Source organism: Nelumbo nucifera, chromosome 2 (assembly GCF_055504915.1).
Source record: "Nelumbo nucifera cultivar China Antique chromosome 2, China Antique-T2T, whole genome shotgun sequence".
Lineage (NCBI taxonomy): Eukaryota > Viridiplantae > Streptophyta > Magnoliopsida > Proteales > Nelumbonaceae > Nelumbo > Nelumbo nucifera.
Window position 1 is genome coordinate 42,132,907 of NC_142650.1, and position 27,696 is coordinate 42,160,602.

At 37.1% G+C, this 27,696-nt stretch overlaps 2 protein-coding genes across 2 annotated transcripts; one reads left to right on the forward strand and one right to left on the reverse strand.

Moving 5' to 3' along the window:
- Nucleotides 1–3,563: 3,563 nt before the first annotated feature.
- Nucleotides 3,564–13,722, reverse strand: LOC104599289 (uncharacterized). Its single transcript, XM_010261769.3, has 9 exons — nucleotides 13,542–13,722; nucleotides 11,600–13,262; nucleotides 11,230–11,456; nucleotides 10,816–11,148; nucleotides 6,701–6,947; nucleotides 5,205–5,333; nucleotides 4,902–5,117; nucleotides 4,666–4,789; nucleotides 3,564–4,131 (listed from the first exon to the last, which is right to left on the reverse strand). The coding sequence occupies exons 2-9, from the start codon at nucleotides 13,151–13,153 to the stop codon at nucleotides 3,893–3,895; spliced, it is 3,069 nt and encodes a 1,022-aa protein (XP_010260071.1). The 5' UTR covers nucleotides 13,154–13,262; nucleotides 13,542–13,722; the 3' UTR covers nucleotides 3,564–3,892.
- Nucleotides 13,723–23,652: 9,930 nt separating this feature from the next.
- Nucleotides 23,653–25,841, forward strand: LOC104599290 (pectinesterase). Its single transcript, XM_010261770.3, has 2 exons — nucleotides 23,653–24,920; nucleotides 25,026–25,841. The coding sequence occupies exons 1-2, from the start codon at nucleotides 23,930–23,932 to the stop codon at nucleotides 25,715–25,717; spliced, it is 1,683 nt and encodes a 560-aa protein (XP_010260072.1). The 5' UTR covers nucleotides 23,653–23,929; the 3' UTR covers nucleotides 25,718–25,841.
- Nucleotides 25,842–27,696: the final 1,855 nt, after the last annotated feature.

The following is a 27,696-nucleotide window of genomic DNA, read 5'->3' on the forward strand; positions in this document are numbered from 1 at the left end:
GAGAGCGAAATTAAAATGAAATTCATCATTTTGCTTTGTTTTTCCTTCTTCACGGGCTAAATTACCTAAGGCTGTCAATAGATCAGGTCTATCCATATAACCGAATCAATTATGTCCGTTTTGGTTCTGTTGTTGGTTTTGTTCCGATTAATAAATGAGTCAGTACCAATTTTTGTTGTTTGAAACCAATTAACACCCAAACTATTATATACATAACCATATAAATACTTCTTGATAACAATTAAGACCCAAACCAATTAAGACCCGCATTGTCCCTAATGTTAGGTGGATTCAGGGTAAAGCATTCACTACCCATTAGCGTTGAGGAATCCTCAAATTTTTCCATCTCATCCTCAGTGTCAGGCAAGGCACCCATTCCCCATTAGGGATGGGGAATCCTTGAATTTCCTCGTTTCGTCCTTAATGTCGGGCAAGTTTAGGACAATGCACCCACTCCTCATCAAGGATGGGGAACCTTCGAATTTTCCCCACTCCGTCCCCAATGTTGGGTGGGTTCAAGGCAAGGCACCCACTCCACATCAACCCAATATTCAATTTGATGAAAAAAATGATCAAATCGAAAGGATATATTGAATATCAGTCACATGGTAAATTTCTAAAAGTACACTAAATTGTCTTTAATTTTCAAAAATGTTATTTTATGAAAACTTTGGAAAATTTATTACATTTGTGTACTTTTGAAAATCTATTCAAATTTATTTTTAAATTGTTATTAAATAATTTATTTTCTTTTTAAATGATTTACTTATAGAGTTACACTAATTTATCTTATATTTTCTAATATAAACGAATCAATAATATCCTTTTTCCAATATTATACTAAATTATCTTAATAATTTGTGTAATTATTGGTTCAAATTATAGTTTTCCCTTTTCCATACCCATTTATCTTTTATAATTTTCAATAATTTATAATGAAAATTACATAATTTTTCAATAGTTTTCCAAAATCTATCAAATGTAATAAAATTTCCTAAAATTTCCAAAGTATTCCAATAATTATTTAATACATTTTAAATAAGCTTTCATAAATTTTCCAAAAGTACAAATATTATATCTTTTAATTTCCAAAATGTTATTTTACGAAAATGTATTTTTATGAAAATTTTTTGAAAAATTTATTACATTTGTGCAATTATGGAGATTTATTGAAATTTATTTTAAATATTTATTTTTACTAAGTAGTTTACTAGAAAAATTACACTAATTTATTTTTTATTTTCCAATATAAATTAATTAATAATTTCATTTTCCAACATTATAATATTTTCTTCCCCAATCCGCATTTGGTTATTAATTATAATAATAGCAATAACTAAAATTTTTATACTTTTTAATAATTGTTAAATATAATTCTCAATTTTATAGGAATTAGTTAAAGAGTTTTCAATTTCTATAAAATGTTGTTAATTGACATGAATATAACAATATTTACCCAAGATACTTAAAAAAGTCATGGTGAGTTAATTAATAACAGTATTTATTAATTTTTTAGGGAAAATTCTCAATCAGTATCCTGTACTTTGGGTACTGGATTGTCACATTTTAAAGTTTGGGGGACCAAATTGTCAATCAAACAAAAGTACAAGGTACTTATTGAGGATTTTCCTTTTTTTAATTTACTAACCGTACTAATAAGAATATTTAATTTTTTGTAAATTACTAACCATATTTATTAACTTTTTGGTAATAACACTATCTAATACTCATTAAATATCGATTGGATTAAATATTAACTGTATTTAACTATTTGTTAATTAATATGAATATTTTAAATGAGAGAGAGTGCATATAAATGGGGGGGGGGAAGATTTTAAGAATTGATTGAAGAGTGGGGTAATATGATACATTCCTAATGGCTTAGAGGAGATATCTTAGGAGAGAGATTCTAGGAATATTTTTAGGTAATTGGGTTGTGAATAGTGATATGGCTTAATGGAAGTTGTGGGAAGAAGAGGGGAGAGAGAGAGAGTAAAAAAGAATGTAGGGTGAGGATAATGAAGCAAGGAAAGACATAGTGATGTAAACTATCTTGCTATATATATAGATAAATGTTTAAAAGGATGATGTAAATGTTATAAACAGTATATGATATAAACTTGGTTAAAAACACTTATTTTATCAATACTGTCGTTTTATTAAAATTATATTATCAAAAATAAAGTTTTAAGTGTTAGTATCATATGTAACTAACTATAGATATCAAGTATCTAATTGGGTCACACCCGATTATCCCAATTAACAATTTGATTTCAGTTCTGGGTTTATCTTATGGAATCGATTGATAATCAATTAAGGATTGGTACACCCATATCAAAAACCAAACCCAACCCATTGACTGCTCTACCCATAAACCCCCAACCCTGGTGATCGTTTACAAATGAATAACGTCCGAACAACATTCAGTTATGCAAAACTTGAGTATTGATATCATGATTCATGATCTGACTTGCACCAGTACAGAATGGCAAAACTGGATTCATGTAACTGACCCAACCATCCTTATCCAGTGGTAGTGGTGTCAATCGACTGGTTTTGGATTGGATCTAATTCGATCTAAATCTTATTAAATCAGATTTAGACAGTCCATTGTAATTATTGGATTGGGCCAATCCAAAATAAATTAGTTCATATTTTTATTGGTTTGAATCAGACCTAAACCAAAATTTTAATAATTCGATAATGAGGCCAAATTCTTGTCCAATTTGAAACCAATTAAAATTGAAGCCAACATAAAATCAATTTTATAAAAATAATTTTATGGAAGAACTTTTACAAAAGCATTTTTATAAAAGTAATTTTATGAAAAGTACTTTTATGAAAGTAATTTTACAAAAATACTTTTATGAATGCACTTTTACAGAAGCAATTTTATAAAAGAACTTTTGAGAGAGTATTTTAATAAAAGCACTTTTATAAAAATACTTGTACATAAAAGCACTTTAATGAAATCACTTTTACAAAAGAACTTTTATAAAAGTACTTTTGTGGAAGTAGTTTAATAAAAGCATTTTTACGAAAGCACTTTAATAAAAGCACTTTTACAAAAACACTTCTATGAAAGTACTTCTACAAAAGTACTTTTATAAAATCACTTATACAAAAGTACCTTTATAAAAACTCTTCTATGGTATCAAAAGCATGCTTTTTTAATGCCAAAAGGATATATTTTTGTAATTTTCAGATTTTCTTCATTTTAATATATTTTTGTAATTTTTTGTATGTTCTTTTTTTTTTATATATAATTTTTTATATTTCATTCGGTTTGGATTGGATCCAATCCAGTCCATTTATTTTTTAGTGGATTGGATTGGATTTAGACTGAATTGGGTCCAATCCATTTGTAAGCGAACTCACATTGGACTGGATGTGGTTGGACCAAACCAGTCCATTGATGCTGATGCCGAGCAGGCACAAGTAGCAAGGCACCGCAATCCGCAAAAGTTAATTTGGCAGTGGCGTAGTGCATCCCTACCATACGTGTAGTTACAGAACGTACATGACAAAACTACTACTACTACTACTGGAAAGACAAACTCGTACAAATTCCAATGGCATTAATTCGATTTATTGTATTTTCACTTTCTATTGCTCCGAGACAAATTTAAAATTCAATATGCACTTGAGCTTAGGCAGAGTACTGTAGCCTCATAATCCAACAATTGGCATCACAATATTGGTGCCCAGAAAATGGTGTGAAAAAAGAAGTGGGCGACAGTAGTATGACTATTGAACTTTGGAGTCCCAAATGCCCAGAGACATGGGCTTTATATTGGGAAATAAATATACATGCCTTTCCACAATATCATGTTTTTTCATGAATTATTATTTTCTTCCACTGTTGACTTCCAGTAACCTCTGGATGTTTTCTTCAATATGCGTACTTGATTGGTTCAGGCTGCATTGCTTTTTGTACAAGTTCAGTCTGTTCTTTCAAATGAACTTGATAGAAACCAGTGGCTGTGGCCGTAGATGGAGCACGCCCAACATATTTGATGTCCTCGATGGTACCCCTGCCCAGAGCTTTCATGGCAGTACAGAGCCGGGGTGCAATGTAATTATATGCACCCATATTCATTGGCTCTTCCTGACACCACACAATCTCTGCATCTGAAACATCAAAATAAATAAATTACATAATAAGTCGGCACCATGATCCTCAAAATCACCTAATTCCACTTCCAGTTAATGTGGAACCAATCCTAACTCTACATAATCAAGAATATCCAACATATCCAGAGGGTTGGGTGGGGGCGACTGGAACCTAACAGCTGAGCGACTGGAACCTAGAGACAAATCCTGCTTTAGAAACGACTTGCTGGAAACATCAAAAGAAATTTTCAAACACTCAGCAAGTTCCTCATGACATTTTATGGTTTAACAATCCTTGGCAGTATTGGCATCACAAACAGATCCATCAGACTGATGACATTGATTCTTTCTTCTGCCTTAAGATTATATGGTTCAAAACACATCAGACTAGACTCTAGGGTCAGCAGCATATAAACACAACGTTCACGTCTCCAATTCTTCAGTTATACTTTTCTTTGTTTTTAAGATTTTAAGGTTTGAACAGTTTAGCATTGCAGAAATCCTTTCCATATTTCCATGCTATATATATAAAGACAAGTTAGATGACCCTACTTGGATATCTCCTTAGCTCTCGTTGGATCAGATCATAAGGGAAGGGGCAAAGCTGTTCTATCCTGCAGATTGCAATGTCACTGCCATTAATTTTCTTCCGCTCTTCGTCAAGCTCATAATAAACCTGCAAACAATATTTTTTTTGAATGTACATTAAACCAAAGAATATAATAGTTCTATCTTTGAATTTTCTTGCAAATGTAAACAGAAAGAAATAACAAACAGCAGTTGCATACTTTTCCAGAGCAGAGAACTAGTCGCCTGATGCCCTCTTCAAGATTGGAGTGGTCATTCTGATCCTTTATAAGACGCTTGAAACGAGTCCCTTGTTTGTCAAAACCTGGGTGGCCTTGGACATCATCAAACTCAGATAAATTTGATTTGCAATCCTTGTGGCGTAGCAGGTTCTTAGGAGCCATTACAATGAGTGGTTTTCTGAATTCTCTGTGTATCTGAGAGATGAAACCATACACTGTTAGAGGAGAAATTCATCTAGAATATGCAAAAGGAATATTAGTATGGAAATTAGAAATATGTACCTGGCGCCGCAGAACATGGAAATAGTTAGCTGGGGTTGTAACGTTCACAACCTGCCAATTGCATTCTTGGATCTGCTTCCTAAGTGTTGGATCCATCTCAGGTATAACGTGGGGATTATCATCGCTCATCTGCATTTGGACAAGATGGGGCCATTTTTAGTTTATTTTTCTTTCTTACCCTTTTCCATTTTTTCTGTGTGTGTATGTTTTTTGTTTCTTTTCATTTCTTTCTTTTTTGGGGGTGGGGGGCTCAGGTCAAAGAATCAAGATAGAAGATAAATCAAGAGCAAAATGGTATTCTAAGTAGACAGTTTTGAGTTTGATACTATCTCTTTATTGCTTTAATCCACAGAAAAGAAGGATTTCATGCTATAGTCCAATCATAACCCAGTGTTTTAAAAGTGCAAGGCGCAAAAAAAGCACAAGGGCCAATTTGCGCCTGAGGAGCAAGGCGCAAGGTGAGGCGCACGCCTTTTTAAGAAAGTCGCAAAACTACAAAAAAAGGTAAAAAAATTAAAAAAAAAGTCAGAAAATTCAAAAAAATGCAAAAAATATTAAACATAATGTTAATAAAAAATAGAAACTTAAATTTTAAAATAAATGATTTAAAAAACTTATTATCTAAAATTAAAATACATAAACATAACATGTAAATTGCATTCAAATGAAAAATTAAAAATAAAAGCAAACATATAAAGCATTTTCAAGCATGTAAAACCCACAATCTCTTTTTTTCCTTAATTGCATTGCTTCAAGTAGTTAATGTGATATAAAACATATTGCATTCTTGATTCTATGAGTCGCCTTTGTACCATGCCCCTCGAGGCAAGCCCAAACAAGTCTATGTTAGGGTCTGAAATTCTTATTTCTCACATAAAAAATAATGATTTTATAACTTTCATTGCCTTTTAAAAAGCTCTGAGAACCCCCTATTTGCTAATGTTGTTCATTCATTTATTGCAATAAAATATCTTCTTAAAAGGCAATGAAAGTTATAAAATCATTATTTTTTATGTGAGAAATAAGAATTTCAGACCCTAACATAGACTTGTTCAGGCTTGCCTCGAGGGGCATGGTCGGGGGTCCAGGGGCGGAACCCCCGGCCCAGTTGTTATACTCAAAAAAAAGCAAAAAGGCGCACGCCTGGGCTGAGGCGCAAGGCGCATCAGACGCACGCCTAGACACACCAGGCACACGCCTTTTGAAAGGGGTGCACCTAGGACCTAGGCAAGGTGCATACCCCAAAATGCGCCTCACCTGTGCACCTAGGTGCGCCTTTTAAATCACTGTCATAACCCAACTAATCTGGGGAAGGATGTGGTTGAATGAATCAAACTCAAGTTTGATTTCAAGTGGAACAGCTCATTTTGGGTTTCATTACTTTTTGAATGTTCACTTCCTATGGTTGGGTTTGGATAGCCATGATGCAACTCTACAGCCCAATAAGCACTACCATATATTTTAGGCACGAGGAAAATCCAATAGTTAGACAATACCTGAAGGAATCGCTCCAGTCGTGCACTAGAATGTTCAGGACCCTGACCATCATACCCATGAGGAAGCAGCACAACGAGCCCAATTTGGCGTAGCCACTTTGATTCCCCACTACTCAAGAATTGATCAAATATCACCTGAGCACCATTTGCAAAATCACCGAACTGAGCTTCCCAGATTACCAAGGAATTTGGGTTTTCCATTGAATAACCTAACTCAAACCCAAGAACACCAAACTCTGAAAGAGAGCTGCAGATGGGGTGGGGAGAAGGGGAAAAAACAACAATAACAAATGTTTCAGTATATTAGAATCCAAATTAAGTATTAATCTTCAGAAGAAAAGCAACAGAAAATTACAGCTTGGAGGTATTAGAATACTGACTACAGAGTTTAAAATTTATGAACTTTATCTCAGGGGTTATTTGAATTTATGAATAAGAAAATTTAATGGTTAACACGAGCAGGATTTAAATAGGGTCTTGGGGGGGGGGGGGGGGGTAAAAGAAAACTATTATAAGATATTTCTCAGATTTTTGAGTAACAGCTTTAAATAGCTGTACATTAAATCAAAATGATACAAAAAAATCAAAATGACAAAATCTTTAAAGCTCAACGCTGTATTAATACTCAGCATTAAACCAACATGATAATGCTGAAGTAAGGGTAATGGTAAACTACCCACTCCTAGGACGAAAACAAAAAATGTCCACATTTAAAATGCTCAAATTGAAATCCCTTCCTCCAGAGTCTCTGTCATCATTGCCATTGGAGAATATTTGTTCTCTGCTATGCAACCAAATTAATGCAATATAGTTGTCGAAAACTTATAATTTACGATATGATTCACACTTGTAGTCATAGATCCCAATGGTTTTGATGCCAATCTTATGTCTATAACTTTGAAAAGACTTGGGATTGTGTGAATTTATAATTTTATTTATGATTCTACAGTTTATATATTCATGCAATTGAAATCAAATTCAATTGAGACCTAGTTATCTACTTTGTCATTCCTTTGTTTCTTTTGTATTTTTTAAGGGGTTGGAGTAAGATTTATAGAAGTTATTAAAACCTATAAACCTTATTGAGTTTGCTTTCCATATGCTAAAGAGTTATTATATCATTTTACACTTCAGCGTATGAGTGGGAAAAACTATTGTATCAAGTAAATTTATGCTAGACATGGATTAAATATGGGGCAAGATCACTTTTTTCTATTACCATATATGCTTTTAAATTCTGACAAATTTCTAAGAAACAGAAAAAAATGTTACAATTTACTATATAGTTCATAATTGAATTTGGCAATGTCTGCAATTTACAACATTATTACAATTTTTACAAGATAGTGGCAACAATGAACTTCTACCTGTACCTTCCTCTATGGTGCAGGAAGGTTAGGTCTCACATCATCATAACAACAACAACAACAACAACAACAACAAATTCCTAGTCAACCGATGGATATTCTCATAATCTGGGGCACCCGGAGTTCAAGGAGGGCAGAAAGGCTTTTCCCTTTTTTGGGGGGTGGGGTGGGGATGGTGCGTTTAAAATTGTTCTTGTCTTCTCTGTTCTTACAGGAAAGGTGACTCGTTAGAGCTGAGATCAAGGAGTTTTTGGTTTTTTTTTTCAACAACCCAAGAAAAGTGTGCTGACCCCTCAAAGTATCTCAGTATTATAAAATGGCCCAAAACATTTTCTCCCTAATAGTCCCTTGTTTTGCTACAGTGGCCAGTCCATTTGCCGACCTTCTAGCCCACCTAAAGTTCACCACAATCTCCCTTGCTAGGCATTTGATTTCCCTTACAATCTGTCTGTGGGTCTAGATCCGCAAGTTATTCGTTTGGATCCACCCTATCACCAACTTAGAATCCCTCTCCACCTCAATTAGTTAGAGGCCCATCTACTTAGCCAATCTCAATCCTTGGTGTAGGGCCATTACCTCAGCCCTTAGTGAATCACCCACCCTTATTGGTCTTGAATAAAGAGCCAGCATTTTTCCTTCTTCATCTCTTAACACTTGCCCAACAGTAGATGGACTGGGGTTACCTATGAAACTTCCATCAAAATTCAATTTTACCCTTTGTTGTGTTGAAGGGATTCAGCTTTCCTGAATAAATAGGCTTTGAGGATGAAGAACCTGCTACTACACTTCCACCATTCATTATATCGTCATCTGGGAATTCTGTGCTAAATCAAGGGTTTTCAACCAATGTACTATCTTGATGGTTATGCAGTCAATAACTTCCTCCTTAAGAGTTTTCTTGCCCATGAAAAATTCTATTAACCAATGTACTACCTTGATGGCTCTCCACATTAATCTTCCCCTCTTCTTTAGTCGTCTAAAGAAGCTTGTGTCTAAGGGTGTCAACAGACTGGTTTTGGATTGGACTCTGTCTAAATCAAAATCAATTTGGACAGATTGGACAGACCAACAAGACATAATGAATTGGACCAGTCCAGACTTAATGGACCAAAGTATTTATTGGACCTAGTCCATCCATAACGGATTTATATTGGATTAGGTTAGATTTAACCAATATCCGGTCCATTCATAGACGATAAGAATACAGATGTCAATGAACCAGATTTGGATTGGAACAAATATAAACTAAAACCAAATTGAATAGATTGGACGGTCTAGACATTGAATTGGACTGGTCCAAAATGGTCCAAAGTATTCATCAGATTGGATTGGACCTGGTCCATTTGCAATGGACTCATATTGGACCGGATCAGATTGAACCAAATCTGGTGCAATTGACAACCCTACTTGTGTTCAGGCCCACCACATCTGAGGAAGGGGTCCACCTGCAACAAAAGCGAAAAGAGAACCAAACCCAAATAAAAGACACAAATCAACAAGAGGTTAATAGGTGTGTTGCCATTTCACCATGACCTAAGCAAAGGATACAAGTATGGGGTGAAAGGCACCAATTCGGCCTTCTTCTTTAAAGCACATCAATAGTGTTGATTCATTCGAGAATCACCTCCCAGTAGAAGGTCCATATTTTTTAATGCATAGGATTACATCGCCTCCCAGTACATTGAAGAAAGAAGAACAAGTTAAATAATTTAAGGGGAAGCCGACCAAATTCTACTATCCAAGCAAGAATAATCCAAAAACACTGTACTTAGGAAAGAAATAAATCCATCAATAGCCGCCATTTCAGTCTCCCCCAGTCCTCTCCTTAGCCCAAGTCCTAAGAATCCCCATTAACACACACAAAAGAAATAACTTTCCACTCATTTAAAAGAAAGGGAATAAATAGAGGGGAATCTATCCTTAAGAGAGGTTTTCCCAAGACAAACATCTTCCCAAGAACACACTTTGTAACCCACACAAACATTATACCTGAAGAATAGGAAGGAAGGCAATATACCATGTATAGCTTCCAGGCGAACATTGAAAACTATGACCTAATAGGCATGATTGTGATTCTTGATGCAAGGAACCAATCATAAGGAAGACATGCAGCAGCGTAGAATATGATGTCAATGTGAACTCCAATGGACCTAGAAGGTTTTATAGGATTCTACCTCAGTAGTTGAAAAGTTGATCTCCTAATAGACTACCAAAAAAAAGATCTCCAAATATACTATAAAAACTGATCTTCAACAGGAAGTATAATTACCACAATGGAACCCATAGCAGGTCAACACTTGAAATAAACCATGCATGAAGTGCCCAAAAATGGAATAAAAAACAACCTAGAAAGAAGATTTCAAAGAGGTAGAACTAGAAATCTTGTGGAACATCATATTTATCAATAACACAACATACCAAAAGACTTCTTTTGTTTTTTTGATAAATAACTGAAGCTCTTCCAATAAAATAGAACCACCCAACTTCTCACCAGAGTGTGCAGCAGGCCAAAAAATAAAAAGCACTCAACATGTCAAAAGACATTGTGCAAAATAAGATTTCCCTATGGAACAATTGTGATTCCTACACATGATCATACTATTGAAAAGAATAAATTCATCATATCATCCACCAGTATAGACATGAATGTACAATTTAATCCATGAAATGAAAGAAAATTCATAATTAATGACCTGCAAATCTGATGGAAGATAAAAGATCAAATGTAGATAAGTTGTTGAATAGCACCTGTTGCTCACAGTAAACATCTCTTCATTTTGATTCATGATAACATGGTCCAAGGGACAGTACTTCTCCCCAGTTTCCTGATCATGAATTACTGAATGTCGATGACTAAATGTACCTCTTTCAACATCCTGACCACTCAGCCTAACATGATTACCTTCAACTAGCAATGTAGCAAAAGCAAGTGCTTCCCCAACAGCCCAGTCAATGCCTTCCCCTGTTTCAATCATTTGAGCACGCTGCTCAAAAATCTTCTTTACTGCTCTGTGAGGCTTGAAATTTTCTGGCATGGTGGTGATTGCTTTTCCAACATTCTTCAGTATTTCAGGTTTAACCCTGTATAACCAATCAAATAGTAACTTCAGTTAAATAGCTTCAAAGCTATCCTTGAGAAAACAGAAAATGTACCAAACATACCCAGTGTTCCGTACACGTGAAAGCTGCTCGGGTGATTTAAACCCAGACCAGTAAGCTGAAAGCCAGTCCCTTCTTTTTGGGACATAGTCTTTGCTGCTCAAAAACTCTTCATTAAGAATGGAGATAACCTTATTGTGTATATTGTCAATGTCTTCTTGTGTGACTTGCCCAGACTCAAGGAGTTTCTTCTGGTAAATCTCTAAAGCAGATGGATGGTTGCGAATGATCTGTTAATGCCCAAATACATCAACAACACCAGAATTCAATTAATAAACTTTCAGTAGTATATGTATGCAATAAAAGAATGCCTTGTTTCTTCAAGAAATAATAAACAAATGTTATTATACACAAGAAGAATAGAAGAACTCACTTGATACATTTTAGGTTGCGTGAAAGATGGCTCGTCAATCTCATTGTGGCCAAATCTCCGGTAACACACTATATCAACCACTACATCAGAGTGGAATGTCTGGCGCCACTCAGCTGCAAGCTCACAGACATGAACCACTGCCTCCATGTCATCACCATTTACATGGAATATAGGGGCATTCAAGGCTTTTGCAACATCAGTACAATACTGTGAAGATCTACCAGATCTTGGATCAGTTGTGAAAGCCACCTGGTTGTTCACCACAATGTGGATGGTCCCACCAGTTGTGTAGTTGGGGAGAGCACTGAGATGCAGAGTCTCATAAACAACACCCTGTCCAGCAAAGCTTCCATCCCCATGAATCAATACTGCCATATTCTTTGTCCTTTCATTATCGTTAGAATAATATTGCTTTGCTCGGGTTTTTCCAATTACAACTGGATCAACAGCTTCCAAATGACTAGGGTTAGCAACCAAAGACAGATGAATTCTCTTCCCACCCCTTGTTGGCCGATCATAAGAAGTACCCAAATGATACTTAACATCACCAGTTCCCGTGTAAAGACCAACTTCATCAACAGGCTTTGTACCACCACTGAATTCACTGAAGATTTGAGCAAGTGGCTTTCGGACCACATTACCCAGTACATTCAGCCTTCCTCTATGTGACATGCCAATAACAATGCTCTCAACCCCAAGATCAGATGCTCGGTCAAACATCTCTTTCATACCAGGAATCAAAGTTTCTCCACCTTCAAGGCCAAACCTCTTTGCAGCTGTCCATTTTGTGGCCAAGAAGTTCTCGAACTGAGTGCTCCATATGAGCCTATCAAGAATTACTTCTCGACGCTGCTGGTAGTATTGCCTAGGGGTTGGTGTCTCGATCTTGTCCCTCAACCAATTACACTTCTCACGATCAGCAATGTGCATATACTCATAGCCAATACTTCCACAATAGGCTTGTTCAAGGCGCGTTAGTATGGCACGAAGGGTTTGCACTGGACGGTTCTCAGACAGGAAGCCCGACATCCTCCACACTCCAAGGAAGAATTCCCTATCAAGATCAGCTTCTGTGAACCCATAGAGAGCCGGGTCCAAATCATCAGGGATCTCACGTTCCTCCAGGCCCAAAGGATCCAACTTGGCTTTCATGTGGCCATTAACCTGGTATGCTCTGACGAGTAACAACAAGCGCATGCTCTCTTGGATCGTCTGGCCAGATATTCCAGGCGATGTGGCGGCCTGCCCGACGAAATTTCTGAAGAAATTGTCCCATGATTCATCCACGCTATCGGGGTCAGCTTCCCAGGCCCTCTGTAGCTCTTCTAAATAGACACTGCTCGTGCCATCAAGGAAGCTGTCTGTTAACCTCGAGAGGGGCACGGGACGAGGAACAGGCGCAGCTTGTGCCTTGGGTTTAAAGACGGTGGAGTGAAAGTATCGATTCTGTGATGGAAGCAGCGCCCTTACCCTCGTCGCATAAGACCCTGTCTGAACTAAATTCCTCCTAACAGCTAATCTTGCCACACTAGAAGCAGCTCTGAACCAAGACATTATTATCAATATCAATTCCCAAGCGACTCGATTTAACTTCAACCGAAACCCACTTCTTCAATCAGCTTCAAATGCTAGCCCTGGTCACCCAATTCCTATCAAAGTCTAACTGCACAAAGACAAGAAGAAGAAAAAGAAAAAAATTAACTGAGCATTTTCATATCCACCACCAATGAACACTATACTTTTTTAGGAAATGATTAAATAATGAACATCTACGAAATAGTAAACTCAAGCACATTTGCAACAGCTAACAGAGAAGAAACCCAGTGGGTTTAAGCCAACAACAAAAACAATAAAGAACAACGAAAGAAAAAAAAAATAGAAACTTGGCGATAAGATCGAATTGGAGAGAATGGAAAATAGAATTGGAGAATAAAAACCGTACCCAGATGCTTAGACTTTACGGGAACCCTAACTCACAGCGAACCGGTCATTCCTCTCTCAGACTCTCACCCCCAACAGCTCCTCGTGGCTATGCCAACATCTTCTCGAACTTATTCTGCTTCCTTTCCATTCTTGAATGAAAGACTTCTCCCCTTCCGTTCACCATTATTCCTTCCCATTCTAGTAGTTTTGGTGGCAATCTGGCAGATGACCCGCAGTTAGGCCATCCAAGCAAAAGCCAATAGGCAAAAGCCGCGTGTAGCACTGACTATTTTACCATTTGACTTTGTCTTGTAGGTAATAGACCGCAGCAGTTTCTTTTTGACTAAAACACATTACATCATTTTACCGAATGGTAATAATAAAAAGTTATTTGACGAAATGTTGATTGGGTGGTGTCGATCATGTTGGTTGGGTGTTAGAACGTATTTTATGACAAGAAATGTTGATTTCATTGCCGTTCTTGAAAATGGTGCCATGTCAGAACCATATCAGTTATTTGACGAAACCACATTTGCGCCCCACATGTTCCCAATGCATGGTTGGGATATAGTGTGGGGTGCACTCTATCTGGGCACATATGTGAATTCTTATTTCACCATTTTTTTGAAGGATAATTCGTATTTGACTTGAAGGAATTGAATCGATACTAAAAAATTGGTCTCAATTTGTAAAACATTATGTTGACGTTTTTTACATTGGGTGACCATTGCAAGGAATTGTTCTTATTAATCCATAAATGCATCGAATTCAAAATAAGGCACCGTTTGGTATGTCTTTTTGCATAGGTTGTCAACTTTTTTAGGAACCTAGCAATTCGATGTATGTTTGGCATCGTTGTTGTTGTTCTAGAAAATGGCGACACATCAATGCCACATCGGAAAAAAGTAAAAAACGGTCCTCATTGCAGTGATGCAGCATCCAACGTGGTCATTATTTGAATTGATATGATGCATCGCAATGCACTATATCATAAATGCTTCTCATGTGCTTCTAATGAACCCTAACCCTCTTTTGCATTTTTTTAGTCGCTGGAGGTCGAGTGCAGCTAGTCACCAGAGAATTAAACAAAACGTTGGAGATCAGTTCTATTGTCTGTTTGGTTACCGGACTTTTTTTCATTCATCGGAAGTCTATGTTCTTCAAGTTCCTTTTTTCAGTCATCATTGTTCGGTCGCTAGAGATATTAGGTCTATATTCTTCAAGCATTCCAAGTTTTTTTTTTCTATTTTTTTTTGTTTTGGTCGATTAGTGTGATATTTGCTCTTTCATCACTTGCAAAAACAAATCCTTGTTTCCTTCACCATTCTATCATTCTAATTGTTGATGCTCGGATTGGCTGAGGACAACACTATCAATTTACTCCCTAAGCCCGAGTGGATCCAAGGTGCTTGAGGTCTGAGGACCGATGTAACCGAGGAGCGGAGTCTGAGGTGAGCAAGGTCCGAGGTTTGAGGTCCGAGGGTCCAAGGGTCCAAGGAGGATAGTATCCGAGCATCAACACTAATCACCATGTTTTTAAACAGAGGAGACTTCAATTTGCTCTTTCATCATTGTTTTTTATGTTTATCTGATTTTAGTTTATATAAATTCATAATTTTTCAATAGAGGAGACTTCTTCAGTTTTTCTATTTTTTCAATTTGCTCTTCTTCACTTTTTCACTATAAGTAAAATAATTAATAATATCTTTGAATCGACATCAGTTTTGAGAACAAATGAGACTTTAGTTTGGAATTGTTTCAAGTCGACTTGAAACAATCATACCTAATTACAGTTTGCTTTTCATCATTTTTGCCACATCTGATACTCACATTGATGGAACAATAATTGTGTTTTAGTTGTGCTTCAATTGTTTTAAATCGACTTCATTGTTTCAAATCGAACCTGATTACAGGTTTTATTTTTTAACCATTCAGATTCATATGTGGCAAAACCTGATTTCAATCGAACCTGATTGCAGCCCCAAAACCTACATACCCCCAACTCTTACATAGATCATAATCTTCTCTATTTATTTATACTAGTAATTAAGCACATGCATTGCACGTATGAATTCTTTTTCATATTAATTACTTTAATTATAGATATATCATAGTTAGGATAGAAATTTAAAATTAATAAAAGTAACAATATGGTTAAAAATAAACTTAAATACTTGTACTAAGCTATATCATTTTGCACACTAAGTATAGGTGTTAGAACGTATTTTATGACAAGAAATGTTGATTTCATTGCCGTTCTTGAAAATGGTGCCATGTCAGAACCATATCAGTTATTTGACGAAACCACATTTGCGCCCCACATGTTCCCAATGCATGGTTGGGATATAGTGTGGGGTGCACTCTATCTGGGCACATATGTGAATTCTTATTTCACCATTTTTTTGAAGGATAATTCGTATTTGACTTGAAGGAATTGAATCGATACTAAAAAATTGGTCTCAATTTGTAAAACATTATGTTGACGTTTTTTACATTGGGTGACCATTGCAAGGAATTGTTCTTATTAATCCATAAATGCATCGAATTCAAAATAAGGCACCGTTTGGTATGTCTTTTTGCATAGGTTGTCAACTTTTTTAGGAACCTAGCAATTCGATGTATGTTTGGCATCGTTGTTGTTGTTCTAGAAAATGGCGACACATCAATGCCACATCGGAAAAAAGTAAAAAACGGTCCTCATTGCAGTGATGCAGCATCCAACGTGGTCATTATTTGAATTGATATGATGCATCGCAATGCACTATATCATAAATGCTTCTCATGTGCTTCTAATGAACCCTAACCCTCTTTTGCATTTTTTTAGTCGCTGGAGGTCGAGTGCAGCTAGTCACCAGAGAATTAAACAAAACGTTGGAGATCAGTTCTATTGTCTGTTTGGTTACCGGACTTTTTTTCATTCATCGGAAGTCTATGTTCTTCAAGTTCCTTTTTTCAGTCATCATTGTTCGGTCGCTAGAGATATTAGGTCTATATTCTTCAAGCATTCCAAGTTTTTTTTTTCTATTTTTTTTTGTTTTGGTCGATTAGTGTGATATTTGCTCTTTCATCACTTGCAAAAACAAATCCTTGTTTCCTTCACCATTCTATCATTCTAATTGTTGATGCTCGGATTGGCTGAGGACAACACTATCAATTTACTCCCTAAGCCCGAGTGGATCCAAGGTGCTTGAGGTCTGAGGACCGATGTAACCGAGGAGCGGAGTCTGAGGTGAGCAAGGTCCAAGGTTTGAGGTCCGAGGGTCCAAGGAGGATAGTATCCGAGCATCAACACTAATCACCATGTTTTTAAACAGAGGAGACTTCAATTTGCTCTTTCATCATTGTTTTTTATGTTTATCTGATTTTAGTTTATATAAATTCATAATTTTTCAATAGAGGAGACTTCTTCAGTTTTTCTATTTTTTCAATTTGCTCTTCTTCACTTTTTCACTATAAGTAAAATAATTAATAATATCTTTGAATCGACATCAGTTTTGAGAACAAATGAGACTTTAGTTTGGAATTGTTTCAAGTCGACTTGAAACAATCATACCTAATTACAGTTTGCTTTTCATCATTTTTGCCACATCTGATACTCACATTGATGGAACAATAATTGTGTTTTAGTTGTGCTTCAATTGTTTTAAATCGACTTCATTGTTTCAAATCGAACCTGATTACAGGTTTTATTTTTTAACCATTCAGATTCATATGTGGCAAAACCTGATTTCAATCGAACCTGATTGCAGCCCCAAAACCTACATACCCCCAACTCTTACATAGATCATAATCTTCTCTATTTATTTATACTAGTAATTAAGCACATGCATTGCACGTATGAATTCTTTTTCATATTAATTACTTTAATTATAGATATATCATAGTTAGGATAGAAATTTAAAATTAATAAAAGTAACAATATGGTTAAAAATAAACTTAAATACTTGTACTAAATGTGCACCTACAGAAACATATGAATTCTTTTTCTTTTTCTTTTATTATTATTATTATTATTATTATTATTATTATTATTATTATTATTGTTATTGTTACTAAATTTTGTATTCCATTTTTGTCTTAAATAAAAATTATTTTTATTTTAACAATTATTTTTATTTAATATGATGATTATATAATATTAGAAAAGTTACGAAGTGTCTTTGACAAAACTCTATACTTTTCTATCTTTTTTTTTTAATATTTATTATTCAATTATGACATCATGAATTTCTTTGAAAAGTTGGATCATTGACACACTATTTAAATAAAAAATAGCTTTTGATGAGGGCGGATTTGGCCCTCCAATGATATTGTGACACATGGCACCTCAAAACAACTAGGTGACACCCGGAACCACTTAGGCTACAACTTGCCTTAGCCAAGTTGATGGTGTCCCACTTGGCGGCCTGGCACAGGCGTCGACTTGGTGACCTGCAAGACGTGCTCGCCGACAAATTCGGCATGCATATCCTAACACTCCCACGATCCTTGGTGTTTGGTTCACATGCCGAACGATCCGGAGGGTGGTCACCGTGCATGGCGATTGCCTCCGGGAATCTCAGACCACTTAGGTGACTTCTCGGAAATCTCGGATATGGTGCGTGAAGCCCACGCTAAACAATGCCTATATAAAGGCACCAACCCCAATGACATCAGGGGGCAAATAAGCATATTCTAGCTCTCATACTTTGTGATTTTTAGCTCGTAGTCTATTATGAGAATACTAACTTAAGCATCGGAGCGACCTCGCCGGGTTAGCCACTCTGGGTCCTTTGACATTGATTCCTTGCAGGTCTAAAGAACTACGAAGCTCAACAATCAATCCAGCTCGCCACCAGGCAGCTCGGCCCTCTAGTCAGCTCGGCACCTAATAGGCAGCTCGACACTCTGGTCAGCTCGTCACTTAACCTGCCTAGCTCGGCCCAGTCAGTTCGGCACCTAACCTACCCAGCTCGGCCCAGTTAACTCGACACCTAATCTGCCCCCAGCTCGGCATCCAGGTCCTCATCCAGCAAAAGTTCACTTTCGGCCTCTGAATCATCGGCCACTTGGAAGCACACCAAATGACGAGGTACTTAGCACAAAAAATTGATACATGACCAAAAATTGATTCATCAATTGGTGCCATCTGTGGGAATCGCTACAAAAAGCTAAGTTCTCATCCTCTGAAAGGCCGAGTCCTCTTCTTCTAGAAAGCTAAGTTCTCACACTTTCTAGTTTCCATTTTTTATGAACTCAAAGACTATGCAGGAAGTTGATGGCCAACAGACTAAGCAACTCTACCAACTTTAAACGTCCCTGTCGGTCGAGCCTTCCAAGGCTCCCATGCGAGTTGGTGACCTAAAGTCAGTAGTGCTGCCCCAGTAGGTCGAGCTCCTAGTAGCTTCTTATAGGAGTGGGTAACCGACGTCACTAACGAGGCTGATGCAGCGCAGTCGTAGCTCTAAGATGTCGAGCTGATAAAAGACGTCGGCACCACATAAGACCCAGTCGCCTCTTCGGCATGGCCAAAATCAAAGATCAAGGAGAGTGGACTACAAGTCGCACCTAGAGCTTAAGGGCTAAAGTGTCGAACTGGCAAAGACTTCGGCACCACATAAGACCCAGTCACCTCTTCGGCATGGGCAAAATCAAGGGTAAGGAGAGTGGAGTGCGATTCGCTCCCAGAGCCTAAGGAATTGAATCGACACTTACGAGCTCATCGAATTAGTCATTTCAGGCCAAAAGAAGCAACCTACTCCCTTCGCCGAGTTACTTTCAGCTTGGGAGTGGGGGGCAAATGATGAGGGCGGATTTGGCCCTCCAATGATATTGTGACACATGGCACCTCAGAACAACTAGGTGACACCCGGGACCACTTAGGCAGCAACTTGCCTTAGCCAAGTTGATGGTGTCCCACCTAGCGGCCTGGCCCAGGCGCCGACCTGGTGACCTGCGAAACGTGCTCGTCGACAAATTCGGCATGCATATTCTAACACTCCCACGATCCTTAGAAGTTGGCCCACGTGCCGAACGATCCGGAGGGTGGTCAACGTGCATGGCGATTGCCTCCGAGAATCTCGGACCACTTAGGTGACTTATCAGAAATCTCGGATATGGTGCATGAAGCCCATGCCAAATAATGTCTATATAAAGACACCAACCCCAATGACATGAGGGGGGCAAGTAAGCATATTCTAGCTCTCATACTTTGTGATTTTTAGCTCGCAGTCTACTATGAGAGTACTGACTTAAGCATCGGAGCGACCTCGCCGGGTTAGCCACCCCGGGTCCTCTGACATTGATTCCTTGCAGGTCTAAAGAACTACAAAGCTCAACAATCAATTCAGCTCACCACCAGGCAGCTCGGCCCTCTGGTCAGCTCGGCACTCTAGTCAGCTCATCACCTAACTTGCTTAGCTCGGCCCAGTCAGTTCTGCACCTAACCTGCCCAGCTTAGCCCAGTTAACTTAGCACCTAATCTGCCCCCAACCCGGCCTGGTCAGCTCGGCATCCAGGTCCTCATCCAGCAAAAGTTCACTTCGGCCTCTGAGTCATCGGCCACTTGGAAGCAGACCAAATAACGAGATACTTAGCACAAAAAATTGATACATGACCAAAAATTGTTTTATCAGCTTTGCTTTTGAATCAGTTTTAAATTATATATTTCATCTATATTATATACATAATTTTTACTTATCGCACATCATTTTTGTTTGACATAATCAATATATACTTTTTTTATATATTCTTTTGATTACCTGTACTTTTTATTATATTTTAAATATTTATTATTTAACTATTATATCATCGATTAGTCCATTTGACCCAAACCACTAACACATGAGCCAAAAAGAAAAATAGTTTGATTTCTAGGTTGACATTAAATTTTGTATTACATTTCCATTATTGAAAAAATTATACCTTATGTATAATAATTATTTTTGTGATTCTTTGTATTTTCTATTTTTAAAAAATTTATTATTTGATTATGATATTATTTCATTATTTCTAGGTTGATTTTAATTTTGGCATTTCATTTTCATCATTTATAAAAAATACTTCTTACATTTCATACTTATTTTTGTTCAGTATAATGAATATACAATATTAATGACATGCCAGCTCATTTTATTATTCTTTTGTACTATATATTTTATTTATTTTAATTTTTTATTATTTAATTATGACGTTATTTATTAACGGATTTAACCCCAAATGGTTGAATTGCTTACCCACCACCAAGAGGGAAGAAAATGGTTTTGTTTTTAAATTATTTTTTAAAATATTTATTTTTATATTATTAAAATTAATGTTGTGGATTTAATTAATAGAATTTAATGATGAGAAAAAATATATCTTAAATATAGGATTTAATAAGAGAATATGCCTTAGATATGAGATTTAATGAGAGATAATAGGAAAACAGTTTTACTTCCAATTGGTTTTAAATTTTACCTTTCATTTCCACCATTAATAAAAACATTTCTTCTTTATAATCAATGTTTTTAACTTGTTGACATGTCCGATTGAACCATTCGAACCATCACTCGGCCTTGATTCTAGGTTTGGTTCTGTTGAAACTCTCCCTTTGGTTAAAAACCGTCTAACTTTGGGCAATTCAACTGATAAGGGGTGATTTGGCCCGAACTAATGAATGAAAGACACGTGGATGCGACCTTCCAGCTAGGCTATGACTTGACACCCCTCACCACCTCGATAGACCGAGCCACTTCGGGCACCTCAGTCATCTTGGGCAAAACTAGAGCCAGGGAACCTCGGTAACTGCATACATCGAAGTGGGACACGGTGGATTCTAGAAGCTCGCCTACGGTCTCCGAGCTTTCCGGGATTATACCGCGCAATTGTAGGGCTTATCCTCATCCCGCCCGAATTGGATGGAAGCGATAAGCCTTATCAGTTAGCACGATGGCCACCATCTTAAATGGAACAAACTTCTACCTCTCGCTTTGAAGATCCCAGAGAGACCCCTTCAAACTCGCGACAACTCAACTATATAAGGTCTTTGAATCCCCTAAACAAGGTACGCATGATTATTTGCTCACTAGCTCTCTCATACTCAAGCTTTCAGCTCGTAACCAAGATTACAGTACTGACTTAAGCATTGGAGTGACCCCGACAGGTTAGCCACCCCAAGCTCTCTGGTCTGTCTTCTTGCAGTTCGAACTAGCTCGCTACGTGACCAGCTTCCAGATATCCCTCCAACTAGGAGCTCTCAGATCGCGCACCATCATCAACCATTGACATGTTCGACCCAATAACCAAATCACATGTTACGCACCTAATTATGTGCAAACTTGTAAAAGCCATAACTTTATACTCCGATGTTCGACTGGCTTTTTTTTAATTTGGAGTAACTTTTCAAGATCCATATGTCCTAAGGGCATTATGTGCCTTGCATTGCTATTCTCACGAAAAAAAAAACCCTTTTTTGGTGCCAAATTGCATTTTTTATATTTTTTATAAATCAAAATTTTAAATGGAATTAAAAACATAAATAAGTGTAACATAATACATATATTATATGTAATATATGAAAAACATAATTATACTATTTATTGATAAAATATGTATTTTTACACACACAGACGCATAGTATTGATGTAGAACAGTTTGACTCGTTTGACCTTGACAGTCGAACTAGTAACTTGTGAGTCGAAGGCAAAAGCGAGTCAGCCTCTAGGTCGGTTTTTAAAACATTGTTTATAATACTTAATATTATTTAATATGCCAAATATATGATGTTAAAAACGTCCCCATTTTTTTATTTTTATATTTTTTTTCTTTTTATTATTTAATTGTGGCAACATGGATTGGCCCATTTGACCCAAATGGTTTAATTTCTTACCACCACCTAGATGAAAACGCTATTTTTTCCAAGAAAATTTTAAAAGTATAAGTTTTTATGTTATTGAAATTGTTAATTTATTATGTATGTATTTAATTATAGGATTTAATGATGAGAAGAAACAAAGAAGCCTTAAATATATGATTCAATGAAGGTGAATACAAATTAATACATTAAATGCTGGATTTAATGAGAGATAATTGAATGCATTGAATATCTTAAAATTATCTTTTCAACTCATTTAATATCAATAACTAATTACCCTATTTGTCCTCATTTTTCATCAACAAAATTAAATATAGAGGGGTAAGTTTTGTCATCACAAAATTCCAGAAATATTCTTGAGGCTATTCGTACTTTTTAAAGTAGTATATATATTCTGTTTTCCAATGCAATTTCATTCAATTTTCTGATTTTCATACTTCGTTCTACATTTTTCCATTTGTCTAGAATTTTTTCTATATTAATGTATGAATTTTTCTATTTTTTCCATGTAATTTTCAGATTTTTTGCCATTTTTCTCATGATTTCCAGAATTTCTTCTTTTTTTATAGTCTATTCAACAATTAGGACCATAGGATGAAATAGGTGTTTTTTTCCACTGTTGGATGTAAGATAATATATATATATATATATATATATATATATATATATAATATATATATATATAGTAGAAGCACAGGATAAAAGGTACCAGTGCTGGAAATGTTTCCGGGAGCATTGGTACCAAATAGAAACATTGTTGTTGCTCCAAGAAACATTCTACCCGACACCAACGCTTCCAAACCAAAAAAAAAAGACATCATTTTCTCAGAAAACGGTGCTGCCAACCCAGACATCAACAGCACCATTTTCTATGTCAGACATTGCCTTGATTTTCAATCTTTCTCGGTTTGATTGGGAGAAGATCTTTCGGTTGAAAGATTATACCTCAAAAAGCGTGAAAAACTCAATTCGGAAGAAGACTAGAAATTGAGCTTCTCGCATTTTCTCATGTTTAATTTGGCTATGTTTGGTTTGAAAGAAATGGCGGGGGGAAGGTATGGGAAAACTGTACGCTATCCCTTCCTTTAGCTACCTAAAAATTCTGTTCTGTGGGACTTCACAATAGATTCTTCATATTTAATATCAAATAAGACAATTGAAATAATAGTGTGGCTTCTCTCATTGACGACAAAGACTACATGAATTATGGTAATTAAGCTATACCATGTGATCCGATCCGGACATTGAAAGTCAATTCCCGAAGCATCAAGATATATACAGATTATCATTAACATCCGGGCACTGAACATTGGATGGCCAAAGAATCCTAAAAGGTGATCATATGAGCTAGCGATTAATTGAAGATATAAAGTATAGGAGATCAGAGATCTGGACCCAACCACAAGATCCCATCTGTATTTTGTCAAGTATTTGCCAACCCATCCACCGTATGGATACCTGGTAAGTATCGATTTCACTGGTAAATTTGAACTCAAAACACAATGCCTTGCATCCTCTTCTCTTCTATATAGACAGAACCCACCCACTACTCCAATTCATCAAAACCAGTAACCATGCCTTGCAACCTTTTCTCTTCTTGCTATTCCACGCTCCTCTTTTCCATCATTCTCTTCTTTTCTCTGTCTTCTGCACAAGATCCCTCCTTGGCTCCTGTGACACCGGAAAATGCTTGTAACTCCACCCCTTATCCTGACTTCTGCAAATCCGTGCTCCCTCGCAATGGGTCTGCCAATATTTATGACTATGGCCGCTTTTCAGTTCGTCAGTCTCTCTCTGCAGCAACACAGATTTCAACTTTGATTAATCAGTATCTCGGATCCTTGCTGCCATTATCAACCACTGTCCTTGAAGTGCTCAAAGATTGTCAGCTCCTTGCAGATCTAAATGTCGATTTCTTACTAAGCTCCGCTAATAGTCTCAGTTCTACCAAGCCTCTCCTCAGCTTGCAGGTTAATGATGTCCAAACCTTTCTTAGCGCTACACTGACTAATCAACAGACTTGTTTGGATGAACTTCAGACATTCGCATCAGCTTGGAGCGCCAAGATTGGAATTTATACCCCTCTCTCCAATGGAATTAAACTGTACAGCGTCTCTCTAGCACTGTTTACTCGTGGTTGGGTTCATAAAAACGGCAAAGTTAAGGGGAGAAAGCTCATGTTCGACGACCAGGAAATGGGTCAACATGGTCGCCTACCATTGATAATGTCAAGCCACAACCGCCACATCTACGATGTTAGCAGAAGGAAGCTTCTTCAGACAACTACGCCAGATGTCTTAGTGAGAGACGTGGTAGTCGTGAGCCAAGATGGAAGTGGAAATTTCACAAGCATCAACGATGCCATCGCCGCAGCTCCCACCAACACTAAAGCAAACAAGGGCTACTTCTTGATTTATGTAGTCGCCGGAATCTACGAAGAGTACGTAACCATTGCTAAAAATAAGAAGAATTTGATGATAATAGGAGACGGTATTGACCAGACCGTGATCACAGGCGACCGAGGTGTGGTTGATGGTTGGACTACATTCAATTCTGCAACACTGGGTGAGCTTGGAAGATCAAACTAACCTTCTTTCGTCCCAATTAAGCGACTACTGTCTTACAATTTCATTAACAGCATTGACACTTGATTATCTCCTCTCCGTGCAGCTGTAGTTGGACAGGGGTTCGTCGCTGTAAATATAACGGTTCGCAACACTGCAGGAGCAATCAAGCACCAGGCAGTGGCGGTTCGGAATGGAGCAGACATGTCGACCTTCTACAGTTGCAGCTTCGAAGGCTACCAGGATACCTTGTACACCCATTCCCTCAGGCAGTTCTACAGGGAATGTGATATATATGGAACTGTGGACTTCGTATTCGGAAATGCTGCCGCTGTTTTCCAAGACTGCAACATATATGCTCGGCTGCCGATGCAAGGCCAGTTCAATGCTCTCACGGCCCAAGGCAGAACAGACCCAAATCAGAACACCGGAATTTCCATTCACAACTGTAAAATTATGGCAGCTCCAGACTTGGCTTCAAGCAATGGCACAACAAGATCTTATCTGGGGCGGCCATGGAAAGAATACTCCAGGACTGTGTATATGCAATCTTTCATTGATAGTTTTATAGATCCCACTGGTTGGAGAGAATGGTCTGGTGACTTTGCACTGAGCACGCTCTACTACGCAGAATACAGCAACACAGGACCCGGAGCAGTGACAGCAGACAGAGTTACTTGGCCCGGTTACCATGAGATAAATGACACAGACGCAGCAGATTTCACTGTCTCTAATTTTGTAGTAGGTGACTATTGGTTACCTGCCACAGGAGTGCCTTATAGTGGAGGCTTGCTGTGAAAAACACTGTGAGTCTGAGATGGGTTTTACTTCTATCGTTCATCCTTTTGCCTCTTGTTTTGTATCGTTTTAGTTAATTAAACAGAGATGCTAATCCTTTAATTCATAATAGCTGAATGAAGAATATGTTCTAATGTTCTAATAATCTTTTAAAGCCTTAATTAAGCACAAGAGTTCATAACCCTATGCCTCGTCTTGATTGTTGATGGCTGGGGAAGGGATTGCTCACATGGACACACCTGTCAAATTTGTCTTAATGGATACTGATAAACAGGATAAGATCACATTGAGAAAATTTATTAGGTGGTTAGCTAGGGTTCCCATGGAGTAACTAGTTCAAGGGTGTTCTTATCCAATGTGTTGTCTGGATTTTTTTCATCTCAGCTCAGCTCCCACTGATGAATGGTCCTCATTCAATAATCACAGAGAATATAGAGGGAGGGCCCCCATGGTTACTGCAAGGAGGTTTCCTCCCTTCAGACTTCAGTCACCATGTTTAACCTGGAAGATCACCTGTTTGGAAAGTCAGATGAATAGAAAATTTTCTACCATCTGATATATGAATCGTCTTGTTACGTTTAGAACAGAACCTCTCTGATGGTAGGTCACCATCTTCTTAGAAATGTGGTAGCTTAAGAGGGTACTCTGAAAATATCCAAGGAGATACTCTTTAGTGAGTGATAAATAAACAACAAGGTAAGTTGAGCTGTGCACCAGCTGTGGTGAAAGCTTCGTTACAAAAAGAGATACAAGATCAGCACTTACCTCACTCCCTGTTAATAAATGATGTGACCACGGAACAAGAATATAACGCTGGCCCTCATCACAGGAAAACAAGGAATAAATTGGGTCATATATCTTTATTCTTTCTCACAATGAGTTTATATATGCAACTCTTCTCAACTTCCCTTACACACATTGTCACTGTGGGATCCATAAAAAGAAGAAAAGAAAATCGCTGCAAGACAAAATTGGACCTCTTTTCGTGGTCCTACAATGTCTGTGCAGCTAGCGTGAAGAAATCCAAGTTGCAGAAACTTGTTACATAATCAAAAATGCAAAAGGGATAGATGTACAACATATGTAGCTTAAATTCATTGTTTACTAGTATTCATCTTAAACATCTCTTAGCTTTAATTCAGGATCTTATAGCATTGTAGCTATAAATTAAATATGAACATTATATTTAGGAAGCATTCCCTAGTTATAAAAGCCACTTTGAACTTTTCATAGGTTGGGATCTGCCACAAACGATACATGTACAATCCAGTAATCCAATCATGAGTAGTGAACATATTAGTTATGCTGTGCACAATTACCAGCTATATAGATTTTTGACATGTTGACTCCTGATTGGATTAACTTGTACATTTTTGTTTATAAAAGACCCTGAATCATCTCTCTCATGAAAATATATTAAAAAAAAAGAGCCCATTGAGTCCCATGCTTTCAACCCATCGTTGGCCCAAATGATTCAACTGTTCAGCCCATCACCAAAAGCCAAGATGAACCAATTTGACACTGAACTTGTAAATAAACAAAAACTAGAGAATGATGACCACCCCATATTAAATGCGGGGCCAATATTCTGATAAATTTTGTTTGACACCCATCATCTATATTCTAAAATTAGGTTAATTTTTTTTATATATAGACTTGTTATTTAACTTATTTTATTGGAAATTATGCTAAGAGAGTATAGTAGTACAGTGAGAGGTAGGACTTTAAATATCTTGCGATCAGTATTTATGATAGTCTATGCTTTCTGAATTTGATGTTAGAAGTTAGAACTCAAAACCAGCCTCTCTCACAGTTGAGACGATCGTTATTGGTCAGATTTTTTTTTCTTTTTTTATTATGTTGGTGGTACGCCCATGTACCACATAAAGGACTGTTGTCTGTAGTGCAACACCATACCCATAACACCCCTCCCCCCAAACTTGGCGGCAAAGGGATTGGATCCTACATTTCGGCTATAA